This window comes from Emydura macquarii, unplaced genomic scaffold (assembly GCF_026122565.2).
Source record: "Emydura macquarii macquarii isolate MOO-44397 ecotype Brisbane River unplaced genomic scaffold, CSIRO-AGI_Emac_v2 contig_2795, whole genome shotgun sequence".
NCBI lineage: Eukaryota > Metazoa > Chordata > Testudines > Chelidae > Emydura > Emydura macquarii.
In genome coordinates, this window is record NW_027132932.1 from 2716118 (window position 1) to 2731633 (window position 15516).

Genomic DNA, 15516 nt, shown 5'->3' on the forward strand with positions numbered 1-15516 from the left:
TGGTAGGCTTAATAAATAAATAGCACTGTCAAACCTATTGAGGCATCTAATCTGGACACCTGATCAATGGCGTAGTGTTTTCTAAAGGTATGTGCCAATGCCCAGGTAGTTGCCCTACACATATCTATTATGGGGATGTTATTGAAGAATGCTATGGATGTGGCTATTGCCCTGGTAAAATGTGTTTTAATCACTTGAGGGACTGGTTCGTCTTTTAGATTGTAACAAAAATAGATGCATCCCGATAACCACTCTGATACTCTCTGAGTAGAGATGGCTGCTGCTTTTGACCATTCTGCTATGAACACGAAGAGTTTTGAGGTCTTTCTGAAAGGTTTAGTTCTGTAAAAGGTTATTTGCACGTCTGACATCAAGTGTGTGCAAGATTGCATCTTGTGCAGAACTGTGCGGTTTTGGGCAGAACTCAGGTAAGTGGATCAGTTGATTTATGTGAAAAGATTAATTGAGTGATAATGTGCAACATTAGGTTTAGATCCCATGGTGTCGTGGAAGTGCATATGTCCAGGATCCTGGTGATGAAGCGTTTCACTGTTGGGTGTGCAAACACTGTTGTGTCATCGTTTTCTAGTGGAAAACAGTGATGGCCATAATGGAGCTCAGTGATAGACCGGACTCTTTCAATTCTAGGATATAGTCCAGGATAGATGGAATCGATGCGGATATTGCAGGAATGTGTTTGTCTTTGCACCATATGGTGAATCTATGCCATTTTTGGAGGTAAGTTTTACAGGTTGGTTTTCTGCTATTCAGTAATGTGTTCAACTTGTTCTGAATAGGCTAGCTCGTGTTGTAGAAACCATGTAGCAAAACTGTGCAATGGAAGGATTGCATACATGTGCACACAGACATCTGAAGAAGGTAAGGGTACTAAGCTTGTCTTGGCCATGAGGGCGCTATCATTATTACTGCAAAATCAACGAGAGTTCTGTAGCACTTTAAAGACTAACAAATTTAATTTCAGCAGACATAAGCTTTCGTGGGCTTCAACCCACTTTCTCAGATGCAGTTGGTAGAAATAATACAGCAAATATTGGCAACATATATAGGAGGCAACATGTTGCCTATATATATATAGATATATATGTTGCCAATATTTGCTGTATTATTTCTACCAACTGCATCTGAGGAAGTGGGCTGAAGCCCACGAAAGCTTATGTCTGCTGAAATTAAATTTGTTAGTCTTTAAAGTTCTACAGAACTCTCGTTGTTTTTGCTGTATACAGACCAACACAGCTACCCCTCTGGAAATCATTATTACTCTCGCTCTGTCAATTCGTATCTTGTGGATGACTCTGGGTATCAGAGGGATAGGTGGGAATGTGTAAAGGGGATCTGCATTCCATTTTAGGAAGAATGCATCCCCGATTTGAGGTTCTGTGATGTGGTGAGGAGGTCTAAGGTTAGGTAACCCCATTGTTGGAAAATATTTTGCAGGATTGTGTCATTGAGTTCCCACTCGTGTTTGAATCCAAATTGTTTGCTGAGAGCGTTTCCGGTTGTGTTCTGGCAACCTGGCAAATGAAGCTGTTATGTTGATATTGTGTTGTATGCACAAGTTCCATAGTTTTACCACCTCAGTGCATAGAAAGTGGGAATGCGCTCCTCCTCGTCTGTTTATATAGAACATGCATGCGATGTTGTCGGACATGATTTTATTGGTCTGTTTTATTGTTCTGTTCTTTATAAATGGAAGGAAGTGGGAGCATGCATTGCGTACCACGCAGAATTCTAGTAAGTTTATGTGTAGGCATGTTTCGGTCATTGTCCATCTGCCCTGTATGATGTGGTTCAGTAGATGTGCTCCCCATCCTATTTCAAACGTGATTAGTTATTTTGGGTGCCCAATTTGAGACATCCTCAAGGGACCTGATTATCAGATGACAGGTGCCCAAGCACTTTCTGTCTCAAGTTGGGCAGCCAAAAATCACATTTGCTTTTAACAGTCTTAGGACAATGCTTCTATAACCTGAAGAAATGTGACAGCCAAAACCTTACCTTTTATCCTTGTTTTCTAGCATCAATTCAGCATTACTTAGCTAACACAGTGGCCCGGTAACAATTTTGTTGTTCAGTGAATTATGGGCCACACTGATCATGATATCACAGCACTGTCTGTAGACCTATCTTAATATTGCATCGTTTTCTTCTAATTCATTGTCTGTTACAGTATCAAGTTCTGACTATAAAGATTACTTCAGTGAATAGGTACAGTAAAAAAGCACCTCTAATATCTAGGCTTATGTTCACAGTGAACCTCACAGCTCCCTCAAATATTTTATGAAACCTTTCCAATTAATCACACACAAACCTGGTTGTTCTGCCTGTTTCTCAAATCTCTTCTTTTCTTCTCTTATTTTGTCCTCTGGATTAACAGGATTCCCAGATTCATCCCGAGGGATTATTTTCCCATGGAAAGGGCACTTCAGGAGGAAAAAAAAGTGAAAAAATTTTTTCCATGTAATCCCATGTTGCTAATAGTCAGTTCTTGGAATTAAATGATACACTTTGTACTGGCATATCGGACCTGATTATGAGCACCTCTCATGAGGTGCTGAGAGCCCTCAATTACCACCGAAACCACAAACAGACTTCAGTGGGAGTTGAGGGTACACAGATTCTCACAGGATTAAGCCCTCAAGGAAATGATCTCCCAGTATAATGGCATTAAATAACACCCCATTAACCAAGGGGAATGCTGCCCTGTCACCTCTGGAACCAGAGTTTTAATTCAGATTCATATTTTTAAAGCTAAATCCCTTAACATGAAGGAATTCCATTTTAAGTATTTCAACATATTCACAACCTTTAATCATGACATACACAATAAGAACTGGAATATTCAAACAAAATGTTTAATGTTAAGGAAACATTGTTCAAATTAGGTCAATAATTTAAATTTTGTAAAATTAAGTTTGTATAAAAACCTAATCTCTCATAAAAGCCCATTTCTTTGCTTTTCCCCTCAACAATAAGGATTATAATGTTTTGAAAAACCAATTAATATCAAATACACTTCTGCACTGAATGAGGAGAAGGAAGAATCACTTAGCAAAAACTAGCTCTGTTTCCTTGTCAGGTGCTCAGATCCCACACAGTAATGCAAAACAGTAAGCTAATAGGAGAAAATGTGAAGAGTAAGGGAGTTTTAAAACTCAATTTCCACTTTTTAAAATAATGTATTATTTGTAACAGAGATAAGGAACCTATGTATTAAATATTTAATTTTCAAACTAAGTGCCCCTGTACATAAACATACTTTCTCTAATTGCTAAATTATTAATGAGACACTTGTTGTGGTTTATGACATTGGACTCAGAGACGTTCGTCATAAATGAAGTCACATGGTAGCAACATTGTGGATACAAGCAAATGCAGCACAAATATACTTAAAAACTCATTTTAAAATACCATTTAGTTTTCTCCTAGAAAGAAGTGCTTCCCACATGCAAGAAGATAAAGATGCCTGGCTGGGCTAACCAAGTGGAGATTTCCTTGAACATGATTTTTCACTCCCTTTAGTCTTGTTCGCTATGAGATGTAAACACCTCAACAAATGTTTTGATGAGACCTTCTTACATATGGCACAATCTGGAAATTATGATATTAGATGCGCACCTTAAACCTATCCTGTCTTTCACATAGTGTCCCATCAGGCATCAGTGCTCGACATTTATGTTTAATCGGTTCAAACTTGCCAGAAAAAGTTATACATCTACTATTTAACATTTCGGCTACTTCTTTGTTTTCCACCTCTTCCTCCATTTCATTGGGTGCCCAAAATCGATGTTGAGAAGAAAATCTAGTAAAACAAAGAACACAGATATCTTTTTGCCCATAAACCAAGTTCTGAACTTACCGTGAACCTACAGAACCCCACTGGTGTCAGCTGGGTAAAAAGTGGGCTCAGTAGGTAGAAGAAGACTTAAAAAACTTGCATATTAGCCTTTAACAACAATTTCTCCCAGATGATGTAAAATAAAGTAAGACAAACAGTTAAGATACTTCAGTGTATGCTTTTATACCTGTTTGTTCTGCTTCTTTAGTAGTAGCAAAGGAGCAGGGGCTGAAGTCAGTATAGGCTGCAATATACTGAAGTAATAGAACCAAGGAACTGAGCCTTGTAGCAATTTTTCTTCTAGGTTCAATAGTGAACTTTTTTTTTTTTTTTGACACTGCTATCAGCTCTCAAGTACTTACAGGATGTTTCTTCAGAAAATGAAAAGCAACATACTGAAAAATTATTTTAAAACTGGAAAGATCTCACTAAAAATATAGTCATTTTATAAAAAGCAGAACCATATCAAGCCCCCCCCCTCAAAAAAAATTCATTACCCTAGAGCAAAGGCAGTAAATGTCTGTTACTTGGGGGGAGGGCGGGGGGCGGGAAGTGGGAGGGAACCTAACTACTGAATGATATAGTATTCTCAAAAAAAATTTAGAAAGTCTGGAAAGAATGCTAATTCTATGTCTTAAAAGGACAGAAATGTGGAGTTAAATGATCCCAAAGAATCTTCACTCTTCTCCCAACTCCCACATCCATCACACCTTGCATACAAAATACAGATTTGAATGAAGGAGGTCTTGATAAGGATTTTAAGTATACAGTGGGCAGTCAAGGACATTTTACATCCACTTTATTTGTGTGCTTGTAGCCACCTCCACATAGTTCTCTCCTTCCCAATCACTCCCATATTGGCCTCTGGCTGGCTGTGTCCCCCTCCATCCTATTTCTCCCACTCACGTGATTCCCTATCTTTACTCCCACAGCAATGAAGCCCTCTGCACTTTGTAGACTCCATAGCCTAATATATGCAGAAGACACTTGTATTAACAACGAAGGTCTCAATTCAGAAAGATACTTAGGCATGTGCTAAGTTCCACTGAAGTTAATGTGCTTAAGTGTTTTCTTGAAATGGGCTCTAAATGAGTCCAACTCCTCACTAACAAACATTAAAACAAATTTGGAGGACACGAAGCTGATCTGACACCAGCTTTCAACTCTCTTGGTTATAGTACACTAGCGTGAGATTAGAAACAGGCTCAGAATTTCTAGGCTAAAAACTATTTGAGAGTTGTGATGAAACCTCATTTTTAAATCTTCCTGTCTCACAAATTGCCTCATGTTTCAGAAACATTCTATCCTGGCATATAACAATGGGATTAGTTGAATTGTGGCAAAATTCGGGGGATGAAGTCAAAATTGGTTTTATAATGCAAGACTAGCTTCAATATTCACTGTAGTAAGACTAGTGCATCTCATAATTTACAATGACAATAATGTCTTTATACTTTCACTGTTAAAAAAACACTCCAAGAAAAGAACCTTACAATATATACATAAATGTTTTAGTGAAACTCTTGAACAATAAAATATTTTTTAGCTTTACAAATGATAGTGGTGGTGGTGGAAAGTAATGGAGGATAAAACAGAAGTCTGATTCATCCTGCTGGTTTTTTTTTTTTTTTTTTTAATTCCCTAAAATGGGACTGACTTCAAGCTCTGTACCAATAGTCTTACAAAAGCATAATGAAGTAATAGCATCCCTAAAAAAAAAAAAGCCGCACACTAATATTTTATACTGCTATGCACTATGTAGTCTCACATAATCTCTCAGCAAAATTCTAATGCCCTCTGGTGGTCTGATTTTTTCCCTAAAACTATCAAATATTTGTATTCATACTAGAGTGAAGAGATACTCCTGATAGGCATACATGCCAACTTTCCCTAATGGGATGAGACACAATCCCATTTGATATTTTAACATGTGTGTCCAGTGTATTTCAATGTAATAAAACTGTTGCCCTCCTCTTTGTAGCTTTCCTTAAGATGGCTGGTACGTGTTAGGGAGTTGAACTTAAAAAATGGACTGACATCTGTATAGTCATAAGTACTTCCATTTACTATGCCCTTATAAACCATTCCCCCTCCCACCCCAAACTCTTTCAAAACTATATTTGCAGGCAAGTGATAAAAAAGCAAAGCAATGCTGAACATCAGAGTTATTTTGTTTAGATGCATGTTCCCTATGTTGTACACTGATTGTGTACAACTTTATTGGCTAGAACAATGGACTACCTGGATACCCAATTCCAATTGCCCATCATCTCTGCAAATGCTCAGTTACGTGAATAACTAATATTACTAGACTGTTAAAGAGACAAGATTAAATAAACTCATCGCAGTGCAAAGGGGACAGCCACTTGATGTTCACTCCCATCTCAGTTTATAGTTGTGCTATTTACTGCCTCTCTTTTAGGGAGCTGGACTTAAAAATTATTAATAACAAATCTCTCCTCACTACATGCCTCCCCATCAGCTCCCACCTCTCAAAGTTACTTGGCAGTTTTGGTTCTATCTGCCTGTGTTTTTGCTACCCTCCCAATTTTGATGTTGCCAGCAAGTTTGATCATAGCTAGATTTATATGATAAGCAACAAAACTGATGAGAAGAACTAGGCCTCAGTCTAACAAAGCATTTAAGCATGTGAATAATCCCACTGATTTCACTGGGATTACTCATGTCCATGAAATTTAGCACATACTTAAGTGCTTTGTTAGATTGCAGCCTTCATTTTCTGTGGAACAACCCAAGCAGGCACAGAATATAAGTGTAACTGCTTGAAAGTGGATGCATGTGACATGTAACACTTTCTAAGGCAGTGGGGTGGAATGGAAGCAGCTATATGGAAAGAACATACTGAACTTAAGTGTTCTTATAACAGCTTAATGAGCAATTGTTATTGGGCTAAACATCACTGATACTTATTGAAAATAAAGTTTGATCCAACCTCTGTAGAATCCACTGTAATGATCTCTTTGAGAAAATGTACATCAGCTGCTGACTAAATTAAACACTCATTAAAAATTAGCTTCCTAATAATCACAGTCTCCCTACAGAAACTCTCAAAACTTTGATTCCCACAAATGGTATTATTAACAAGGAACAGAGTGAAACAGTTAAAGGTTGAAGATTTTCTACCTCTGATTTAAAAATCTTCAAGTCTACATAAATGCTGTATATATCACCTCCTCTATTTTTCAAAGCATCTTGTAGGATATTTATTTCTACCGCACATAAAAAAGGAGCTGGCCTAATTTTTCAATAAGTGTATTCTATCCAGGTGTCAATGGTATCATGTGTGTGCAGTTACTTAAATGATCTTTGGTTAGATTGTCATATCTGTAGTTATAGGCTATAAGGTTTAGAAGTGTGCCCTCTACTTTATTGGGAAGCATTAAAATAAAACTGTACAGGTACTAGGCAGACAGGCAGTGAAATATGCTTTTGATTTCACTTATGACTTGAATAACTCATTTGCAATGTAAAATAAAACCTTTCCACAGTTTGGGGAGTATCACAGAGAAATGCTCCTTAAGGCTTTATTGAAAACCTTTACCATTTTAGGCTTAAAGAACTCCCCTCATAGGACAGGACAGACTTGGAAATCAGTGTGTTAACACATCATGCTGTGTCAAATTTCACTCCCTGTAGTGATTCCTCATTGCCTCTCAATAACATAAAGCCTGTACATTGTTTTACATGAGTTGGGGCACAGAAACACTGCCATTCCTGTTGATATTTTCTGCAAATGTTACCTCTGTGAGTTAAATCAAATTGGGTGAATTGTGACAAAAAACAATAAATCCATTACCACTTGAGTTTCTGCCCAAGAAGGCATTAGAAATCAACAAGTTAGGGAAGAATAGCAGAACATAAAGTTTGCTGTTCTTCTGAAAAGTGCAATATTAAAGAAAAAATGTGTTAGCACCATCATCTGTAACATAAGGCAGAACAAAAGACCGTGTGCCAGGAAAAGTGATGTTCTACATTTGTGCACAAATGTGGAAACGTTGATGATGATATTCCACCAGGCTTCACGCTGCAGCAGCATTTATGGTTTGTTTGTACAGCATTATTACTACAGATATCCACACAAGCCAATTGTGATTAAGCTTTTTTTGATTTGATAAGAAAACAAACTCAAAGTAATACCACTGAGGCCACAAGAGTTTACCTTTTTAACTAGCAACCCAGACACACACATAGTCTTTTACTTGTTCTAACCAAGTGTGGGATTTATATGCCCTACAGTTTTGTGGTGCTTCAATTCCAATTTCTGCAACAGATATTGATACATTCTTTGGCAGGGAAATGGAACTCTCCTCCTGTTTGGAGAGAGCAAGTTACATACCTGTGAGCTAAAATGTAAGCCAAAAATGGAAGAATGACTTTGAATACCAGCTTATTAATAAAAATGCCCTGGCTATGACAGTTTAAAAATGTCAGTTAGAAACAAATCTCTGAGGTGCAGCTATCAACTGTCATCGTGTTACTGGTCCTACCACAAAGCTGGCATCACTTTGTGTACAAGAAAGCACAGCACCTTCCCAAACAAGGAAGAATAATGGTATTGTTAAGACAGTTAGCTGGGGCTCAGGAGATCTAGGTGAAGTTCCCAGCTCTGCCAGAGTTTTCTTGTGTGACCTTGGGCAAATGACTTGATCTCTCTGTGCCGCAGTTCCCCATCTAAAAAAATGGGAATAATAATCCTTCCTTTTTCCACCCTTGGTATGTATAATTTATTTAGATTGCACACACTTCAGGTCTGGGTCTGTATTGTATTGTGTTTGTATGGCACCTAGCACATGGGACCCCTATCTCAATTGGATTAGGTGCTACCATAATACAGATAAAAAATAAACAACCCATAAAAAGAACAGAAGAATATAGTTTTAAAGACTAAAATACTTAATTCAAATCCTATCCTTTCAAAATAACATAATTTTAAGTTAGAGTTACTAAGAACATTTATGGATCACTTCTTGTAAGGGAAAAGAGAAAAGTAATTATCAAAAACAGTAGGGTTCATTTCACTGCACAGTCTTTCAGCCTAAACCAATCTTTTTGTTTCTTAAAAGAAAAATCAGTGTATTTACTTGAGAACCTTGCCAGCAGTTGGCTGGTCCTGTCCCCAGTAGTAAAGATCTAATCCAAAAGGTATGACAGGAGCTTTAGCTCTTTCTTCTAGTTTTCTTGTTTCACTGTCAGGCTCTCCTGAAGTTGCTGACTCAGGATTTGCAGATGCACTGGAGAAAGATAATAAAAAGTCAATAGAGAACAATGATGATCATAACTAGTCCCCTGCTTTTGATAACCTTTTCCACTAACACTCACATTACCTTAGATACACTAGGACTTCTACTACCTACTTTACTTGGTTTGTTCTTTAGGATATAGACTGTCAGACAAGCAGGGCACAATATATAGTTAAGCTTATCTGAACATTCAGCTCATGCTGCTTAAAAAGATTTTTCCCATCCTTGTGGGACCCTCAAGGTGTGATGTAATAATGAATCAAACACAATGTAGTACAACAGAAGTCACAGTGAGGGTGGTATTGCAAACCTAATTCAGAACTGTCTTGCTTCTATAGATTTATGTCCATGTTTGTACTATAATTACATAGATTGCAACATCCTTGTTTTGTGTTCACAACATTCCATCTCCCAGACTTGTACCACTGGAGTTTTCAGCAATACCACCAACTGAGCCTTTCCCTTAGCAGAAGTATGGTGTTAAAGGACAAAAGTGCATAACGAAGAGAGGCAGGTGAAGTTGTCCGCTGTACCCAAACACAGTACCTCTAAGTATATTGGTATAAAGGGGTTTGTACAAGGTGCATCATTAGCAAATAAAGGGACGAGCAACTCCCATGTTTGATATTCCTCTATTTGACTAGTAAATGCCACTATACTAGTTATGCAATGTTAGATAACAATTCACTAAACCCAAAACATGAAGTATTACCATGCAGAGCCTAAGCACTTTAGTAGCCCAAATTATTAGTAACTTACATAGTAACTTAGTAACTTACATTATTAAAACACACACATTAGTCTTTTTTCAACTTAGAAATCTACATTTTAAAGTTTGTTATTGCCATATTGATTAAACCCTCCAGAAAACTAATGGAGTATAGTATTTTGCCTTTGCAAGATTGTACTTCAACCTCTGCTAGCTTTTTTACACTGTACAAGTGTCATTTTGGGAGATGCCATGCCATTAGCAGGTTACTCCAGTTAGAGGTAATACTAAGGTCCACCCTCACAGACTTGCAAGCATGGCATATCAATCTACTTGTAATTCATAGGCACAACTGAAATTTCAGCAAACTTTGAACAGGATTGACAAAAGATAGTTCTTTGAAATCAGCATGACAGGCCTCAAAAGCTATCATTTATGACATAGTAAGTCACTAGGAAATCCAAGGCTTTTGAAACTATTTATTTACTAACCTAGCATTAGGATTATTACCTGCTCAGCAGCAAATCAAAACATCCCTCCAGGAAACAGAACCTTTTTTGGATAGGATCCCTATGAAAAGTTCTTAGTAAAAGATTTTCTAAAGAATTTCCAAAAAACAATTAGCAAAACCTAGATTTTTAATCATGCATGTGTTAAGATCGGATATAAAGAATTATTATTTAAAATACAAATAAGTAATATTTTATAGCCTAATTTCTTCTAGATTTCCTCATTTCTGGGTGTACTGTCCGGGGCAGTATCTAACAGAGCCAAGAAACATCACAGTGACGTTTCTAAAACAAATAAAATGATCATGACCTGGTGTTTAGGGGTGGTAACTTAGGTAGTTTATCTCGGATAAGTTTCAACGTTGCAGCAGCACAGGTTGGATCAAGTTCCTCTTCATTCCTTTCTGGCCGGGATTGGTAGCTCAGCAAAGCTGGCCTCACTATTGTTCCTTTTCCTAATGCTTTTGGAGGTGATTGCGGCTCCAACCCTGCAAAAAAAAAAAAAAAAAAGCTTTTTTAGGTGGTGGCAAAAAAAGCCTTTAAAAACAAAAAAGTCTTACAACTACACCAAGTTCAGAGTGTTTGGTAATGCTAGCAAAGGAGTGGATAGGTTGTAGCTATGCCACTGACTATTTTCCATTGCAATGGCATCAACCAGCATTTTACTGATACAAGCCAGCACACAGAGTACTATTTTTACTATGGGGAAATTATTATTATTTTGGTACAAACAAGTATTATTACCATATTGAAAGGTCTGAGGCCTTTTTCTGCACTAAGCAGCAGCAACCACAGTAGGACAGCAGGAGCCATGAGCTAAGAAGCAGAGAACCACATCCTCACATTACATTTAAATTGCATCAGAACAATGTAATATCAGGCTGTTAAGAAGGTACCTTGGCTACCCTGTCTCTCTCTTTCATTTGCTGCCAAAGACTCTGGATGGGGGTGGGTGAACAAGTTCATAGTTCTTGGCAGGAACAAAGTATTTCCGTTCTATCCTCTTTGCATTTGGGGGAATTGAAGCTGGTGTCTGCCACAATTACTTTGCGTTTTGCTGGATCGTTTTAAACAGTGATAGCGCTACCCTGGCTGGACCCGCTGGAGCTAGTATGTGTCATTGGATCCGCCCCCACAATTGGAGAGTTCCTCAACCTGAAGCCCCAGGTTTTGGGCAACGTGGCGAAGGAGATCCTGGAGGGCCCTAGTATCTTCCACTGCAGGTGTGGAGCCAGCAACCGCCTCATCTGTTGAAGATGATAATGACTCTCTCACCGGGATGGTCTCTTGTCTCTCCACACTCAGGGGGTCTCATGGCACCGGTTGTTCCAATTCGGTGCCTTGATCCCCAGTGCCAATCTCAGTACCGGGCTCAGTACCGTATTCGGTGCCGAAAGCGGGGTTGACGTAATAGCTGGTGCCCTTGTCAGACCATACGACCGGCTCTGACCACTGAAGATGCCTGCTTTCTGAGGTCACTGACAAGGACTGTCCCGACTGAGGGCCCTGAGCTTGATGGAAGACTCATGGGGTCCAGAACAACCATTGAGCTGGGATCTCCCACTGAGGTAGCCAAGGCATGGAGAAGTGAAGCGTGACCTCCTGGCTCCTGTATCTTCCCCTTTCCCAGGGCCTGCTCCTCTTGGATGTAAAGGACACAGCGTCTGAGTCGGAGCCTGACTCCTCACTCCTGGGAGAGCAGGGTGGCACAGTGCTGGTGATGGGTGCCTTGACGATGGCTGTCGTGGTATCAACGCAAGCTTCTTTCTGGACAGCACCATGTGCCTTGGTACCATGGCCTCTGCCTCAGATGCCCTCTCATGGGTCTGCTGAGGCAGTGCCGAGATCTCTATAAACTCCCTACCTGCCTCAAATGTCTCCAGTGTAGAGGGGAGTTGGAGTTCCTCCTTGAATTCCTCCGTGGGGGAGCTTATTGGTACCAGACTCAACACATCCTTGACTAGAGCCAGAGTCAACGGTGCCGCTGCCAAAGTGGTGCCTGAGTGGCCCGGCACAGGTCGCACCCCAGTAGTGCTCTTACGTCCTGATGGCTTGGGCGAAGGTGAGTGACCCCTGTCCGTCTTCTGTTTCTTTCTTGGTACAGGGAAGTGTGAGCAGTGCCGTGCTCTCAATGTGTCCCCCGGTGCCGGGGATTCCTTACGATGCCAAGGGTCTCTTGGGGCAGTCTTTCCTCGGTGCTGATTCCTGTACGGAAGCCAGTGCACTCCGTACCAAGGACGACACACCTGGCACCGGCTCCAATTGGCTCAGGGATGGTTGTACAACTGCCTCCATGAGTAGAAATTTTAGGCGTTGACACCCATCCTTTTGTGTCCGAGGATAAAAGTCTCTGTAAATTTTGCAGCAGTCCCTTAGGTGGGTTTCCCCAAGGCACTTGAGACACAAGGAGTGCGGGTCACTCTTGGGCATGGGCTTCTTGCAAGCCCCATAAGGTTTGAATCTGGGGGACCAACGCATACCCCAGCCAGAGGAAGGGAGGGAGGGAAGAGTCCCTTAAGGGGGTCTATAGTACTCTTACTACACTTAACACCTACTTCACTCTATTTTAACTATTTACAGAACAAAGGTTGGACACCCACTGGGAAGGAAACCCTTGAAAAGCAAGAGGCAATGAATTCCAGCCGATCATCATAGGCAGTAAAAAGGAACTGAAGGGGAGAAGGGTTAGCAGGGCCCTATATAGGGCACTATGAAGGTGCAACTCCAGACTCTATGGGTACAACTGGGGGAAAATCCTTCCAGTGACTGTGCACGCAGCACACGCCCACCTAATTGGAATCAAAATGAGCAAGCACTCGAAGAAGAATCTATACTTCTTTATTGTTTTGCCTTTATGATCCCTACTTTTCTATTGTTTATCTGTTTCGGTCTGATTCTTTGATTGTTTCTGTCTGTTGCATAACTAATTTTGCAAGATTTAAATCAATTAAGGTGGTGGGGTATGATTGGTTAAAGAATTGTTTCGTAATTGATGAAAGATACTGTTTTGTAGTACTTTCATTTAAAAGGATTGGTTAAGGTATAGCTAAGCAGGACTCAAGTTTAACTATATAAATTGGAGTCCAAAAAGAAGTTCTTTGGAACCTAACTCTAGGATGCAGCCCAAGATCAAAGCTGACAGACCTCTACATCCTGCCAACCATATCGTGCAGAAGCTGGAGCCCTGGATGACCTGATCCTGACTGAGCACCAGGAAAAGTACATCACGTTACTGGGAGTGGTGAGCATTGTATGCTTAGCCTGTGTATTCTGTTTTGGTAACTATTAAAGCATAGAAGATAAGGATATTACTACATAAGGCACTTTGACTGGTAAAAGGCCGCGCAAACCCGCAGAAAATTATGCTGTGCGTCCTAGGAACTGGGTACAGGTGGGAACCTAAATTAACTGGTTTATGCCTTGAGCCCACAGACAGGTAAAGGTGGAGTGCTCTAGAGTGTGCAGGTAACAATATCAACAGTAAAACCTAATTTTGACACTGTACAGTATGAACAATGAACTTATATCCCACCAAGAAAAAAAAAGTTAAACAACAAAAAGAAGATGTCCAAATTGCTATATTGTTTTTTGACTGATTGTTGCTGGTAACAGTCTCACATCAGCCCTCTAAGATTCCATACCATCCTCACTGCTAAACCAAGGCAGAGTAGTAAGCGGAAGGAACTATTAACATTATATCTATGAGTGATGCTAAAGATAAGTTCCCCATGTAATACATGTATACAAAATAAATAAATAAATAAAAGTTGCAGAGCAGGAGAATAAAGAAAACAGACTTAATAGCTATAGATTCCCCTGTGCTGTGACTACTTTGTACACAGCAGACCTCAACTTGACACAGTCAGGCACAGAGGGATAATTCTAATGTAGAGAGATCCATAGAAGGGTCCAACACCAACCTCCACCCTACCACCACCATGGCTGATTACAGAGCCTGGCTAGTGGGAAAGAGGTGCTTTTCCTCCAAACCAGTGATTCCCAATTGCCATATTGTCTCTTCAGATATATAGAACAGCCTTTAAAAGAGCTGTACACGTGATCTCTTTTCCTTAGTGATTTGCTAAGAGAGATGCAGTTCCACTGACAATGTAAAGAGTTTTGATCCTTTAGTATATTCTCAAACAGATGCAATCTACAGGAATCTTTTTTCATAGATAACTTTCAGAAAAAAGAGCACTCTTTACTTTCAAAGATAAAACATCTACCTAAGTGCCTGCAGAAGCATAGAGCATGCCCACCAAAACAGCATCCTTATGACAAGTGGATATGATTGAGGAACAAACCCACTGCAAGATCTTCAGCACCAAAAGCTCAGATACTACAGTGATGGGGGCAATATAATTGTTTTACACAGACAGACAGTAAATTAAGATTAGAGAAAGCTAGATTAGATCGGACAGATAGAAAGCATAGACCAGGGGTAGTCAATTATTCTTCATCAAGATCCAAATTTCTTGGTCAAGGAGTAGACGAGGTCCAGACTCCAGAGAAAATAATTAAAAAACCCAATAATGATTAAAATAAGTAAATAAAGATTTCAGGGTCCGTTCAAGACAGGATGGATTGATTTAAATCACCAAGAGAAAATCATGATTTAAATCAAGTTTCCCACTGATACTTCTTCACATATTTCTTAAACAATGGTGCAAATTTGATCACTAAAACATGTTAATTTACAACTCAGTACAGCATTTTACAACATCTAGGAGGGTATACTTTGTGTAATTTTTTAGATAACTTGATTTTTATTAATTTAGGAAATAGTACATAATACTCATTACCTGTGTCAAGCTGCAGACACAGCAGCAGTACATTAGGAATGGTAAGTACTAAATCATAAACACAATAGCACTTATATTTTGTTAAACTAAATCTTAACATAAATGTTTCACATTTGCAATTGCAGCAGTCTCCTGAGTTGCCGACTGACTGTTGACCTTAAACTTTTTTTTTTTTCAAATTTTATGAACTCTAACAGACAAGTCATCACAACACTAAACATACACTGTCCTTAAAATGTCTACAACTAGCTTTCATCTTCCCCATTCCCACTGTCATTTTTATTCACAGACTGAACGAGAAATACAAGTTTTCCAGCTTTTTCAACTCCCAGTCGATTTCTTCGGTTTGAGTGAATAATACCAAACAATGAAAATATTC

General features: G+C 39.3%; 1 protein-coding gene across 1 annotated transcript in view; it reads right to left on the bottom strand.

Annotated features, from left to right (window-relative positions):
• Positions 1-15516, bottom strand: part of UVSSA (UV stimulated scaffold protein A) — a 107523-nt gene that overhangs the window by 24160 nt on the left and 67847 nt on the right. Inside the window, exons 9-12 of the mRNA XM_067567636.1 lie at positions 10646-10823; positions 8959-9108; positions 3637-3820; positions 2330-2441 (exon numbers count right to left, since the gene is read on the bottom strand). Coding sequence (XP_067423737.1) covers positions 2330-2441; positions 3637-3820; positions 8959-9108; positions 10646-10823 — 624 coding nt within the window. The remainder of the gene's footprint in view (positions 1-2329; positions 2442-3636; positions 3821-8958; positions 9109-10645; positions 10824-15516) is intronic.